The sequence below is a fragment of the Bactrocera tryoni genome, unplaced genomic scaffold, assembly GCF_016617805.1.
Source record: "Bactrocera tryoni isolate S06 unplaced genomic scaffold, CSIRO_BtryS06_freeze2 scaffold_25, whole genome shotgun sequence".
In the NCBI taxonomy this organism is placed as follows: Eukaryota; Metazoa; Arthropoda; class Insecta; order Diptera; family Tephritidae; genus Bactrocera; species Bactrocera tryoni.
In genome coordinates, this window is record NW_024395977.1 from 6,130,226 (window position 1) to 6,144,472 (window position 14,247).

Sequence of the window (14,247 nt, forward strand, 5' to 3'; positions counted from 1 at the left end):
CCCTGTGGCATTTACTACAATGGCCATATAAAGGAGCGCAAATTCGGTGTGGGATTCGTGGTGGGAGAGTGACTCCGTCGCCGAGTACTGAAATTCATACCGGTAGATGAACGTCTAGCCACAATCCGCATCAAAGCGAATGCCATGCAAAAGAAATCGAGTTTCCTACACAATGGCCGTTTTTATTTTATTAAAAAACTTTTGGTAGCGCTCTTATTGAGAAACCCGTTATCCGATTCGGCGAGAAGTTTAAAGATGTTTCAGATAGAAACAATCTTGTCCGACAACATAAACTTTGCATCAACTGCCTGTCCAAGTCTGACGGACAAAAGGCTGTGAAAGCAAATTCAATTGTTTGTACTGTCAATCACGACATCACTCATTGCTTCAGATCAACAGTTTCCAGGTTTTGAAACAAAACCAAAAAAACAACTAAATCATATAATCACGAAACCACGAATACCGAAAATAGGTAGAAGAACCATGTTGCTCAAAAGCAGAAAAAAGTTAAGCTGTTCATTCAGAAAATGAAAGCAAATTCTCTTACCCAAAGCTGTCAATGATTGGCTCAAAATCGTCTAAATTTGCTAATCAAAACTTCCAATATTCAAATTGTTAGCCCAAAGTATGATCTTTGAATGGAAATTAACTCTCCAAGTCACAGAAAAAATTAATTATTTCACAACAATGAAAAAATTGAAAATGATTCAAACGAGTATTTAAATAATAAACGCAAAAAATTCTGGGAGATCGAAGAATTACCTCAGATCTAACAACCATGAGAAGAAGACCAGGCATGCAAATCGTTCCTTCGCCGTGGCCAATGCGCAAATCATCCGCAGAACCTCTCTCGAAAACTCGTAACGTCGACTCATCAGTTGTTGTCATCGTCCAGGCCTCTGCACCATATAGCAGGACGGAAAGAATGAGTGAATTATAGAGTTTTGTTTTTGTTCGTCGAGAGAGAACTTTACTTCTCACTTGCCTACTCAGTTCGAAATAGCACCTGTTGGAAAAAGTTATTCTGAGTTGGATTTCGAGCCTGACATTGCTGTTGGTGCTAATAATGGTTCCAAGATAGATGAAATTATCTACGACTTTAAAGTAATGACTGTCAGCAGTGACGTTGGAGCCAAGTCGCGAGTGTGACGACTGTTTGTTTGACGGCAGGAGTTATTTCGTTTGCCCTCCTTCACTACTAGACCCATTTTCTTAGCTTCCTTATCCATTCTGGAGAAAGCAGAACTAACAGCAGGGGTGTTGAGGCCAATTAAATCAATATCATCGGATTACGCAAGCAGCTGTACACTATTATAGAAGATTGTACTTGGACGACTAAGCTTATTTTCTCCAGGGGTAGATCGAGGAAATCGCACGATACGGTGCCGCCTTAACTGAAACATCGTTTGGTATCGCACGGCTCGGAGAGATCCTGATGGAGTTTTTGGTATTGCTCTACATCAATTTGCACAGCCGGGTTAGTTTTGCAGGGATACCAAATTCAGACATTGCGGTATAAAGGTAGGTATGAAATCGACGAAGGCGTTACAATTTCACTGTATTTTTTTTTCAAAATTATTTTATTTATTGGATCTGCTTTTACTTAACGCCTAACAATAAGTTATAAAATCTTAATCCTATTTAAAAACAAGAAAAAACGTTAACTTCGGTTGCACCGAAGCTAATATACCCTTCACAGGTGCATTTCTTTTACTAACTATGCGTTCAGTTTGTATGGAAGCTATATGCTACAGAAATCCGATCTGAACAATTTTTTCGGAGATTACATTGTAATCTATACCAAATTTGGTGAAGATACATTGTCAAATGTGAAAGTTTTCCATACAAGAACTTGATTCCGATCGTTCAGTTTGTATCGTAGCTATATGCTATAGTTAACAGATCTGACCAATTTCTTCGGAGATTACATTGTTGCCTTAGAAAATAATCTATACCGAATTTGGTGAGGATACATTTTCAAATGTGAAAGTTCTCCATACAAGAACTTGATTCCGATCGTTCAGTTTATATGGCAGCTATATGTTATAGTGATCCGATATCGGCCGTTCCGACAAATGAGCAGCTTCTTGAAGAGAAAATGACGTTTGCAAAATTTCAAAAGGATATCTTAAAAACTGAGGGACTAGTTCGTATATATACAGACGGACGGACGGACGGACGGACGGACGGACAGACAGACAGACGGACATGGATAAATCGACTCAGCTCAACATACCGATCATTTATATATATACTTCATAGGGTCTCCGACGCTTCTTTCTGGGTGTTACAAACATCGGAACAAACTTTATATACCCTGTTCAGGGTATAACTAGACAGGCTCAAGCAAGTGATTGAGCTGTTTTAGTGATACGTTGTTCTTTAACACGTAGCCATATCTCTTCTTTTAAGTCGTGTTTGATCGCAGGAATGTACCAAAGCATTAGCCAAGGGGTTTGGGTGATCTCGGAGTTTAGATATATATTTAATTCTGCTATCTTCTACCTCTTTATTTACCATAGGAATACCAAGGTCTTTATGGATATTTTCGTTACGCATGTACCATGGTGAACACGTGACTGTTCCAAGCATTTTCGATTGGAACCTTTGTATTAATTCAATTTTATTCAATATTAGTTGCACAGGTCGTACCCCACAGTTGAATGCCATACATCCAAATCGGCTTTATTACCGCATTATATAAAATCACTTTGTTGTCCAGGCTAAGTTTGGAGTTTTAATTTAAAAGCCAATTTAAATTTGCAGCTCTAATCTTCATACATGTTATTTTACTAGAGATGTGTTTTCTCCACGTGAGCCTTCTATCTAGATGAATAGCAAGATGTGTTACTTCGTTCGCTTGGGGTACTAAAATATTGTTTATTTTTACTGCCGGGCACATCTTTGGTCTTAGCGAAAATGTAATATGCTTACATTTCTGTTCATTCACATTTATACGCCAGTTCGCTAGCCATTCTTCGACAGAACTTCAATGCTCCGCTAATATTCTTGATGCCAGAACGTGGCAGTGGTTACGGCTCACGATAGCTGTGTCATCCGCAAAAGTTGAAGTTAATACATTGTTAGCAGTTGGAATATCTGCTGTATATGTGATGTATAGAGTTGGGCCTAAAACGCTGCTCTGTGGAACACCAGCCCTTCTCTGTCTTTCATCCGATATGACATCTCCTACTTTCACCATAAATTGTCTATTATTTAAATAAGACTCCAATGTTTTATACAATTTTGAAGGTAAAGTTTTTTTAATCTTATATAAAAGACCTTCGTGCCACACCTTATCAAACGCCTGAGCTACATCTAGAAATATTGCTGAACAGTACTCCCTGCGCTCAAATGCTTTCCTTATCTCGTTAGTAATTCTATTTACTTGCTCTATTGTGCCAGGTTTCGCACGAAACCCGAATTGATGCATTGGTATTGTATTATTTTCGTGGAGGAAAGGAGCCATCTTTGATAGTAATACTTTTTCAAATACTTTAGAAAAACAGGGTAGAAGACTGATTGGTCTGTATGAAGGCGGCTGTGTTAAGTCTTTCCCAGGTTTATCTATCAAGATAATCTGCAACTTTTTCCATGAAATTGGATAGTATCCGAAACTAAGAATTGCATTGAAGAGCAAAGAGAGCACCTCTACAGCAATAATTGGTAACTCAATTAGCATTTTTGGGGAAATATTATCATGTCCGGCGACTTTTTTGGATTAAGTTCTTTGATGATATCAATAATTTCAGAAGGTGAAGTCTTAAGAGACTCGAGTGACTCTTTAGCTGTGTTGGGTAAGATTGACAGCTTAAAGTTGTTCTTCGGCAAATTGGGTTGAAATACCTTTTCTATGTGATTTGCAAAGAAATTAGCCTTTCCTCGTCACTTCGAGCCCAATTTCCACCCAAGTCTCGTATAGGCATGTTAGAGTCAGTTGGTGGCTTCATGGACTTTTGGGCTTTCCAAAGGGAGTTTTGCTTGTTTGAATTTGGACACAGCTTATTTATATACATATCGGTGTTGAATTTTTCTTCACGCTTAAGGGCTTTTTTTAATTTACGTACAGCAGATTTTAATTGAAGCTGAGTGAAAGGGGAGCGATTTATCTGCCATTCACGTCCTTTTTCATTTTCAAGCTTTTCTACTTCACTATTTGTGATTTTTCTGGGACCAAGCGGCTTATAGTTTTTGTTTGGTGTTGCTAAGACAGCTGCGCTGGTTATCATATCATTTATTTCTCTTATGCTTTCGTCAATATTAATGTAGCTACTGACATATTTTTTATATTTTAGCCAATTCGTTTTATAAGAAGTTAGACCCGCTTTTGGATTAACGAATATGGGTTGTTCACATAACTTTATTAGTACAGGAGAGTGATCAGAAGATATATCAATACATGTATCAGCTGTTATGTGCGATTTATCTATATTTTTAATTACAGCAAAATCAATTAACTCTGGTATTTTCTTACGATCACTAGGCCAATATGTCGGCTTACCAGGAGATATTATTTCAATGCTATTATGCCTATTTATAACAGTTTGATACAGCTGTCGTCCTTTCGGATTAATAAGACGTGAGGCGTATTTTTCAGAATCGATCTTCAGTAGTTGAAGTCGATTAAGAATCGATTCTTGACATTCGAAAAATCGATTATTTTACGAGAAAACTCGATTTTCGAGTAGAATCGGAATCGAGTTTACCATCCCTACTGGCAGCCATCGCGTGCACATATAATAACCTCCGCAGAATAACCACCACAAAAATAACGATTTTTTTTCCATGTAATTTATATGGAAAACAGAAAATTTGAAAGAGGCACCTCTTAATATTAAGAGCTCATCTTTTGAGTGACTTTTTTTTTACACATTCCGAAAGTTTTGAGCCTGTTTTTCAGTTGAAAAAAAAGGTTGCCTTAAAATGGCACACCCTACTGTGGATGTACCCTTCGCATTGTCGTCTGATCCATTGCTTAATAAGGCAAATCTATTGCCATTTAAAACTTCCGGTTTATTGTTAATTGGTGTGCCGCCTTGAAATTTTTTAGGATTGACCGCCGACTTTGAAGGACTTAATTTCCTTTTTATGTTAATGTAGCGGTCAATGCCAGTTTGAATAGACTGGCCTTTTTTATTGGTACATTCTCACCTTTCTTTATGTTGTTCTTCGCTGCCTGCGTACTTGCTGGTACCTGCTTAGTTGTTGGTGTGATCACGTTTGCTGCTAGCCGTTCAGAGAATACCTACGGCCTTGTTGGTGGGTCTGCGCTGCGCTCATGGTTTTGTATTTTTTGTTTTATTTCTCACTTGTTATTTGTTATTTTATTATGTTTATTGTTTATAAACAGTTTGATTCTTTTGTAATTTTTTATGTTTTGATTTGCACTTTCGGCGTTATTGCCTAACGCTTGCACTTAATGCACTCCCTCTATAATTTTTGTGTGGTTTGGGCATCAGTCACTAGATCACCTCTAGGGGCTCTTCAAAAGTATGCTCCGGTCTTAAAACCTTCGGCTAGTCACGGCATCTTTTTGGAGAATTTTCGAACATTATACCTGTCGGCCAGCTCGTCAAATTCTTCGTACTCACGCACTTCGCCTTCTTTCTTCGTTTGTCTGCAAATGCGTCTATAACCATATTTCAAGCACCGGCGAAATCGATCGGCCTCAACTCCTTTGAGAATTCTTCCTCGTGGGGGCTGAATTTAGCGAGAGTTGTGCCAAAGATACATTGGTTGGCCTAACGTTAAGGTCGCCAAACATTATTTAGTCGTCGTGATGGAGGCAACTCTCATGGGTGCGCTCCAAGCGATCGTTACATCGCGCATCTTAAAGTTGCGCACCCTATTTACATATGTATTACATGAAGTGGCAAAAACTTGTGAAACAAATTTGCTTTTGGCAGCTTCTGTGTTACAAACTCAAACATATGTAAACGATTGTCTATCAGGTAGCAATTCACTATTCCAAGTAAGCAAAGCACAAAAGACGGCCGGGTTCCTGCTAAAGAAAATTACATTAAATCATCCCGAAGAAATAAAAAATTAAAAACGGAAGACTTATTATATTTAAATTTCCATAATTTTTATAAGAGCAGTACTACAAAACCCTGGGGAAGCAATTGAGTGTCACAACAAATCAAATCTCTTATACAATTGAGTCGATATCTGCAATGTCCGCCATAACCAAACGGTAAATACTCGGTGGCGAAACTTTGCGCCGTCGCAGAATCCTTATTCTTGAACTATGGCAAGGTCCCACTGAATGGGATGAGAAAGTAAAACCCATACGTTTAACAACATGGGTTCAATTTGCTAACAATTTACATAACATACCGGGAACTCGAATTCCTCGATGGGTAAATATCTCTGATGCTTCTGAAAAAGCCTATTGTGCATCAATTTACGTACACGCTCAGTACGATAACAAAATATCTTCCCATTTCTTGGTTGTAAAAGCCAAAGTTTCACCCTTGAAGGTGCTAGCACAACTAGTTTCAATTGTCCAAACCCATCTTAAATTAACCAAGCACAAAATGTATCTTTGGTCAGATTCAGAGATTCAGCAATAGTTTTAGCAAGATTGGAAAAACCACCCTATACCAGGAAGACTTATGTGGCTTACCGCTTATATCAAATATTAGACTTAGTTTGCCCAGCAAAATGGTAACATGTTGAAAATGCAGACAATCCAGCGGATCTGGGGACAAGAGGCTACTACAGACTTAATCATAAGAGTTGAACATAATCACAAGAATTCTGGCCAAAGTCTCCCACTCGCAATACCTTAAGTCCTGAGAGTCAGAAAATTGAACATTTTCATATCATTCCAGATGAGGACGATATACTTCTCCGATTTTCATCATTCCCTAGAGCACTAAGAGTATTCCCTTATATGTATGTTTAAATTTAAGTTGCAATTTTGTTCTTCCCTTTACCATTACTGGGGTTGATTTTGCTGGATCTTTCCAGATAAAGTCCTCTATGTTAATGTCTTCCTCATTTTAAAAAAGGTAGGTTGGTGTCTTTGTGTCTTTTACGACCATGTCATATACCTCGAGCTATGTTTGGATCTGACTACTGCGGTTTTTTTGAAGCATTTGCACGCGTTGCCGGACAAAATTGTGCTCGACAATGGGAAAACTTTGTCGTGTTCAAGAAAGAAAAATAATTTGTTAAATTCATGAAAGAAGTCTTTCCAAAGATTTTGAAAAATATGCCCCCCAAGGGATCGATTGGCAGTGCATTCATCCGTGTTCTCCCCATATGGGAATCAGCAGTAAAAAGTTTTAGTCCCATTTAAAAAAAAACAGTCAATCATAAGTTTAATTATGAGGAGTTTAGCACACTTCTCGCTGGTATAGAAACCGTACAAAATTCACAACCCATACCCCAACTCTCGCAAGATCCCTCCGATTTCACCGCTCTTACACCTGGACATTTTCTCAGAGGGGCTACACTTTTCACAATTTCTGAGGCAGAAGGAGACTCACTTACTTTAGTTAACCGATGAGAAAAGTGAAAATTCTTTACCAGAATTCAGCCGTAGATGGAAGAAATATTACCATAACGGTCCAGAAGGAACCCAGTGCAAGAGAATGTGTCATCATACAGGACAATTGCCTTCCCACAACCGAATGGCGACAGGGCCGCATTGAAAAGGCCCATAGGGGACGAGATGGTCATATAAGTGTGGTAGATGTATGAACTCAAACTGTCCTACTAACTCGACTACTAACTAAATTGCGTTTCCTTTCGAACTCCGAAGGACCAATGAATGCGAGTAAAGTTGAACGACCAAAAAATATATATATAAATTATCTGTATATAATAAGAGCCTTACAAATGTTTTTTTAATAAATCAAAAACGGTTTGGAATAACAATGAAATCCTTTATTTCTGTGAAAGTACAGTCGGTGCCATTGTGTATGGAGGTCGACTTTTTTTTTGTATGACCACCATGGAACGCCTGCAGAAGTCCAGACCCTGAACCCAATTTTCTACGGTTTACAAAAATAAATCGGCCGATTTTACGTTCAATATTCGTACGAAGTTCATCAGTCGTCGCTGGCTTGTTAACATGGGCCATAGACTTGACGTTGCCCTACAGGAAATAGTCTAGCCGCGTCAAATCGCACGACCGAAGGGACGTGGATCGTATATCTTTCCATGTTGAAGTTGCAAATCTTACTGAAGATAAATGTAAAAAGAAAGGTAAAAAATATGGCATCGTTTGCTGTCCCTATCGGTCTACTTTTGTAGCGTCCCAATTAAAAACCTTCTTGGATGTCTATTACTAAAACGAATACCATAACTCCAACTTTCAACCAAACCATGTTGGAATATGAATGGTCCTATTCCAATAGAAATGGACGTAGAAGATATCCAAAGTACTCCCAAGACTGTGAGGTCCTCGTTTGCTGCGCCTAGAGCATCAGCTCCACTCATCGCCGCACCAAAGGCACGACAGATCTTGAGTCGGCCGTCTGCTGCAGCACTTAGGGATGCAAATGAGGATCGATTTGAAAAGAATTTGCCTCCACGATGCAGCTTATACCATCGATCACACGTCCTGAAGAGGTGCACGAAATTCAGGAGTTTGAAGGCCGCTGAGCGCCAACAGATCGCTAATGCCCACGGCCACTGTGTGACTTGCTTGGCTGACACTCACTCCACTTTTGATTGTATGTCCCACGGGTCTTGTTAATATTTCCACTGACCGCATAACACATTGTTTCATGCTTCTCTCGACGAGGCAATCCGTCAATGCGCCTTAGTCATTGGCACAATAAACACGAGAAGCAGGTCGAACGCAGAAGAATCCATCGACCCAAGCAGTGCCGAGGTGCATCCTTTCGGACACCTCCACCACACCATAGTCAAAGCAACCAACAGCGCAAGTCAACGGAATTCAACGCTGTTTTGAATTTACGAATTCTGACCCCGTGACATTTCGCACTTCGACACACAACCCTCATCGTACACAACCTACAGCATCACATCACTCATCCCCACCTAACATAATATTATACAACATAGCACATCACTCACCAAACACAACTATACCGCTTCATTCAACTACAAACCAAGCATAATATACACCAACGCTTCAATCATCGTTTATTTTACCACCCAACCGATCAAAAATTTTGGTCAGACGCGGAGGGCTGCTATTTGATTATCGCTAATTTTGAGGTCAAATTCTTGCGATCCATCCGATAGAGGTTTGCTGTATACGAGTGTGTCCTTGAAAAATAAAGTAGATACACATTCAAGTCTAAAGGGAAAACTAAGTGAAACCTCCATTCACACTGCGCCAATCTTAGAAAATACAAGTGAAAAGAGGATCGACTCACACCACCTCTTCCTCGATTTCAAAGTTGATTTGACAGCACGAAAACGAGCTGCCTTTATGCCACCATGTCTGAATTTCGTATCCCTGCAAAACTAACACGGCTGTGTAAGCTGACGTTAAACAATACCAAAAGCTCTGTCAGGATCGCGAAAACCTCTCCGAGCCGTTCGACACGAAACAAGGTTTCAGACAAGACGACTCCCTATCGTGTGACTTCGTCAAACTACTGCTGGAGAAAATAATTCGAGCTGCAGAGGTTTATCGATGACTACATCTGATGAGTCAACGTTACAAGTTTTCGAGGGAAAGGTTTTGCGATTCGATTCGATTCGATGAACAGCGATGAACTGTATGAGATATACGACGGCATTGACATAATTCAGCAAATTCCGAATGGAGAAAAATAGTTCAGCTCTGAAAGTATTCGACGCAGTACCCGCCGGGAGATGCAGAGGAAGCGGAACGCCTTCACTCTGTTGGAAAGACCAGGTAGAGAAGGACCTGCCTCCGCTTGGAATCGCAAATTGGCACCATTTTGGCAAAAGAAGAAACAACTAGCGCGCTGTTGTTAACTCGGATATAACGCATAAGCGGCGTCTACGACAGTAAAGAAGAAGAAAATGTATAAACACAAACTAGTCTACTAAGTCGACCACTAATAAAATTGTGTTTCCTTACGATCACCTACGAACCGGTTACAGAAGTACCGCGAAAGCAAGCGCAAAAATCAAATCGTCCAAAAATTAACTAATTTTTACTCTCCACACCACCGTTTTACAATCCGTAGAAATGGACGTAGAAGGAGGCATAGAGATACAGTTCCGCCCAGCCAATAATCAGGAATGCAAATGAGGAGCATTTTGAAGAATATGTACTACCACGATGCAGCCTATGCCATCGACCACATGTACTGAATACGATCTTCAAGAGTATATACATAGGCCGCTCAACGCTTACAGAGCGACAGATCCCACGGCCATTGCGTGAATGCATAAATTGCTTGGCGGACCCTCCCCCACTTTCGAAGGCCTAAACGACGGGTCAACCCACACAAGTAACAGCCACAGACAATCCGGGTATCCCGCCTAACGTTGAAGAGTGCATAATTGCATGCGCACCAGAGGAGCACATTAGCGTCCACAACCGCCGAATTAAGGTCATCACTATCAGCAACAAAAATCAACTGAACTGAGCTCAACTGAGTGAGCACACTTCTAGTTAATTAGTCCGCCTAGGGGTCCGGGACACTACACACTAACAATTAAAATATCGTTTTTCCATTACCCAAGCGATAAAAAGATTAGTTAGATCGGAATTGACCTTTCACTTTCGATTTAACCATAACCAGGAATGTTTCGACGCCGGTATGTGCGTTCAAAGTGAATTTTGTCAACATATACAATTTAAAAAAAGAGAAAAAAAATCAAAAATAAAAAGGAATTAAAGTTATTTTCGAAAAGTTTTATATTATTTTGATCAACAATCGAAAATGCAAATTCTAAGGTTGCAGTAAGTATATCACCAACATTAGGGTGAACAAAAAAACATAAGTTAATTAAATACATACCCAAAATCATTACGAGTTCTGCCACACCCACAAAACTCCATTAAGCAGAAAGGTATAAAGTGCCATAACCATGCGCTAAATTAAGATATAAAACTGTAATATGGCACAGAGGATTGCAGTAGCAAGGACTGTAGGCTGAAAATGTGGAAGAAGTGGCCGTGGCCCCTCCCTCTAATAAGTTCAGTCCTCCTATATCGCCAAACCCACTTAAGCTACGGCAACCAAATTTACCTAGCGCAAATATAATGAGAACCCCACATAGTGTAAAAATGGGAAGACAACACCGCTCATAAAATAGAATCGTTTCGATACTACTACCCCAACCCCCATATACTACATATCTTCACCTAAAATGCAAAATAACGTAACAAAATTTTCAAAAATTTACAGTGGCGTGAATGAAACACGAAACAAAATGGAACAAGAGTGGAAAAAAATTTAATATTGGTTAAAACTGGTTTATATTTGAGCGCAGAACCTGAAAATGTTGGACAAATGTAATATTATGAATGTAATTTGAAGTAGTGAATCGTAATCAATAAGATACTCAATATATTGATTTTCGTTTTTCTAACAAACCTTTAGCCGAATATGTCGGTCAGTGTATGAGTTATATATAGTATACTTATATATAAAATTGCTTACATTTCAATCCTCTGGTTGAAATTTTACACCTTAAGGTATTTTGTTGGCTTTGATTCTCGCAAATTGAAAAAGTATAAAATGTTCGGTTGCACTCGAACTTAGCCCTTCTTTGCTTGATTAAAAACTTGAATATTAATGTAATAATTATAAATCAAATTCTAATAATATTCAAACATTTATATTATAACCTGTGTCACTACTAATTTATAATAATATATAGTTCAAAGAGATACTCTAACATATACGGGAACAAATAGTAGTCGGAGCGGGGCAGTAAACTGCACTGCAGTCACATGAACATTGAAGGCAGCAAGTCTTTTGCTTTTCACTGAAAAAAAGAAATATAAATATATTTATATTTGTATATTTGTTTCAGAACTAACCAAAGTTCACGTTGTTCCATATGAGCACGAAGTATATCGCACGGCCTGATTTCATCGCAACGGCTTGAGAATGCATTTCCATATCTGACACCAAACCGAGTTCTACGCCCTCTGCCTGAAGATTTCCTTTTTATTCTATTTTCATGTCGTTCATTAATGCGATCTCTGCTTTCTTTGATGAGTCGTTTAAGCTCGGGCTTGACTATTTTCTTTCGGTTCCCTCCTTCCAGAAATGTAATTGAACGATACCCATGTTTTCCTATTTGTTGCTTACGGACAGGCATTACATCATGACCTTTACGAACTTTTGTACGTAAATCCGATATAACGGGTAGATCCCTAACGTCTTTTCTTTTACGAGTAATGCCTTTATGATCGGTATGATAACTATTTCTAGCACTCGAATACTGTTCGCCTCTATGCCCGCCATTCTTACTACCTTTCATTTGATTATCGCGATATCTGCTCCCTTTCTTTTCGGTATTGTCAGGATCCCTGACCTGTGATCTCATATCCTTTCTACCTTGGTCTTGACGATCACTTTCTGTATGTCCCTTGTAACCAGACTGATCGTCTTTTGAGCTGTTAAACCAATCACTTTCATTACCATTTTTTTTTACATGTTTATTTTGGTCGTGATCCCGACTATTCTTTGTTGCTTTTTGAATGTCCTTTACACCGTCGAGCCTATCACCCTTTTGGTGGTCATCTTTGCTATCATTGCCTTGACGACTTCTGCTCCCTTTACCTTCATCTTTAGAAACGCCCTCTCGCATTTTGCCCCCATCCCGGTCCCTGATACTTGTTCTATCTTCATTACTGTCTCTTTGCTTATTCTTCCTTTCTTTAGTCCCAGGTCTACTTACTTCATCGCCTTCGTGTTTTGGTCTCTTGCTTTTGTCTAATTTTTCTATATTTCGAGAACCAAAAGAATTATCATTATCTTCGTCTCTTTTCTTTTTTTTATTTTTTTCTGATTTTTTCTCGCTTATTTTATCATCTATTGATTTATCGTCATTTCTATCACCATCACCATTAGCACCAGGCTTTTTTCTTTCAGATACATTTTTTCCGCTTTTATCAGAATTTCGTTTATCTCCATCCTCAATTTTTTTACCTTTGCATATTTTTAAAAAATATTTAACATAATCTTCACCATTATTTGGACTTTTACCTTTTTTCCCTTTAGTATTGTAATCTTCTTCCTTTCCTCTCTTCTTTTCACGCTTTCTAATAATATCACTATCATCATCATACTCTCCCTTTCCTTTTCGCTCTATTTCATGTTTTTCATCTTCTTTATCTTGGCCTTTTTTTTGTCTATCGTGTTTTGTATCAAAAGTTTCAACACTTTTTCGAGGTTTACCTTTTTCCACATTTTTTCTTATTACAGTACCCCTTTCACTTTTTTCTGAGATGATATCATTATTTCTTTCTCTTTCTTTACCATACTTCCGTCTACTTCCACCTAAGGTTGATAAACTTGAGTCAGCGTGTAGAGACTTACATTTTCCATTTTGGCCTGGTACTGAAAACAAGAAATTTTGTTTCATTAATTTGCTTAAACTAAACGAATAAGCTAAATATTTATATATAGATGTATAAATCATGAAATTATTCCAACCAAAGGAGGAGCGATGTATTCTGACATTAACGCTATTTCCGCCATCGAAAATTGTATACTTCTCTCGGTTCTTTTGTCGATGGTAATCTCTAAACACTTTTCGGCAAATTTTTTTCAACAGAGAATAAGTGTGATCATTTAATACAGAATTTATACAACAGGGACGACATTGACAATTTTGGTATTGAATGTGGCAATTATTTTGACTTTTACTATAACATCCATCATAAAAGTAATCCGTGCAACTGCTTGTGCTGTAAATAAACAATGTTAAAATTTTATTAGTTGCATTCTAGTACTTTGCGTTACCTGGATTGAGGAAGGTTATTGGTGGTGTTTAAATCAAAAACCATTTTACAGGATAGCACATTTTATCCGATCCAAAATTTTGTTTATCCAGTTTATTCAACGAATAACATTTAAAATATTGAAAAACGTGTATGACAACCTGAACGAAATAAACAGGTACTTTCAATGAAACGTTGAATGATTTTATATTAACAAGGTTTATTATTTTCCATTAATGTAGTTACATCTTCCAATTTTTGTGCCTGGTAGTAAAGAGTTCTTGTTCATCTAAATTGTGCGGTTTACCGCACTTTGCATTCATTCTGGACAAGAAAGACAAATACAAGTCGAACATGGCATGTTGTGAGAGTATACAAATATTGTA

The 14,247-nt window shown here is 38.4% G+C and overlaps 1 protein-coding gene across 1 annotated transcript; it reads right to left on the reverse strand.

The window, feature by feature from the left end:
- Window positions 1-11,685: 11,685 nt before the first annotated feature.
- LOC120780487 (uncharacterized protein DDB_G0283697-like) lies at window positions 11,686-14,020 on the reverse strand. The gene is made up of 5 exons (XM_040112760.1): window positions 13,884-14,020; window positions 13,575-13,828; window positions 13,125-13,478; window positions 11,951-13,067; window positions 11,686-11,895 (listed from the first exon to the last, which is right to left on the reverse strand). Exons 1-5 carry the CDS (start codon window positions 13,925-13,927, stop codon window positions 11,802-11,804), a joined length of 1,863 nt encoding a protein of 620 aa, XP_039968694.1. The 5' UTR covers window positions 13,928-14,020; the 3' UTR covers window positions 11,686-11,801.
- Window positions 14,021-14,247: the final 227 nt, after the last annotated feature.

Excerpts from the sequence above, each read along its gene's own strand:
- LOC120780487 (XM_040112760.1), bottom strand. The coding sequence starts at position 13,927 with ATGGTTTTTGATTTAAACACCACCAATAACCTTCCTCAATCCAG. Across the intron at positions 13,479-13,574 it reads AATACATCGCTCCTCCTTTG|TACCAGGCCAAAATGGAAAA; the intron begins GTTGGAATAATT and ends TCTTGTTTTCAG. Across the intron at positions 11,896-11,950 it reads ATGGAACAACGTGAACTTTG|TGAAAAGCAAAAGACTTGCT; the intron begins GTTAGTTCTGAA and ends TCTTTTTTTCAG.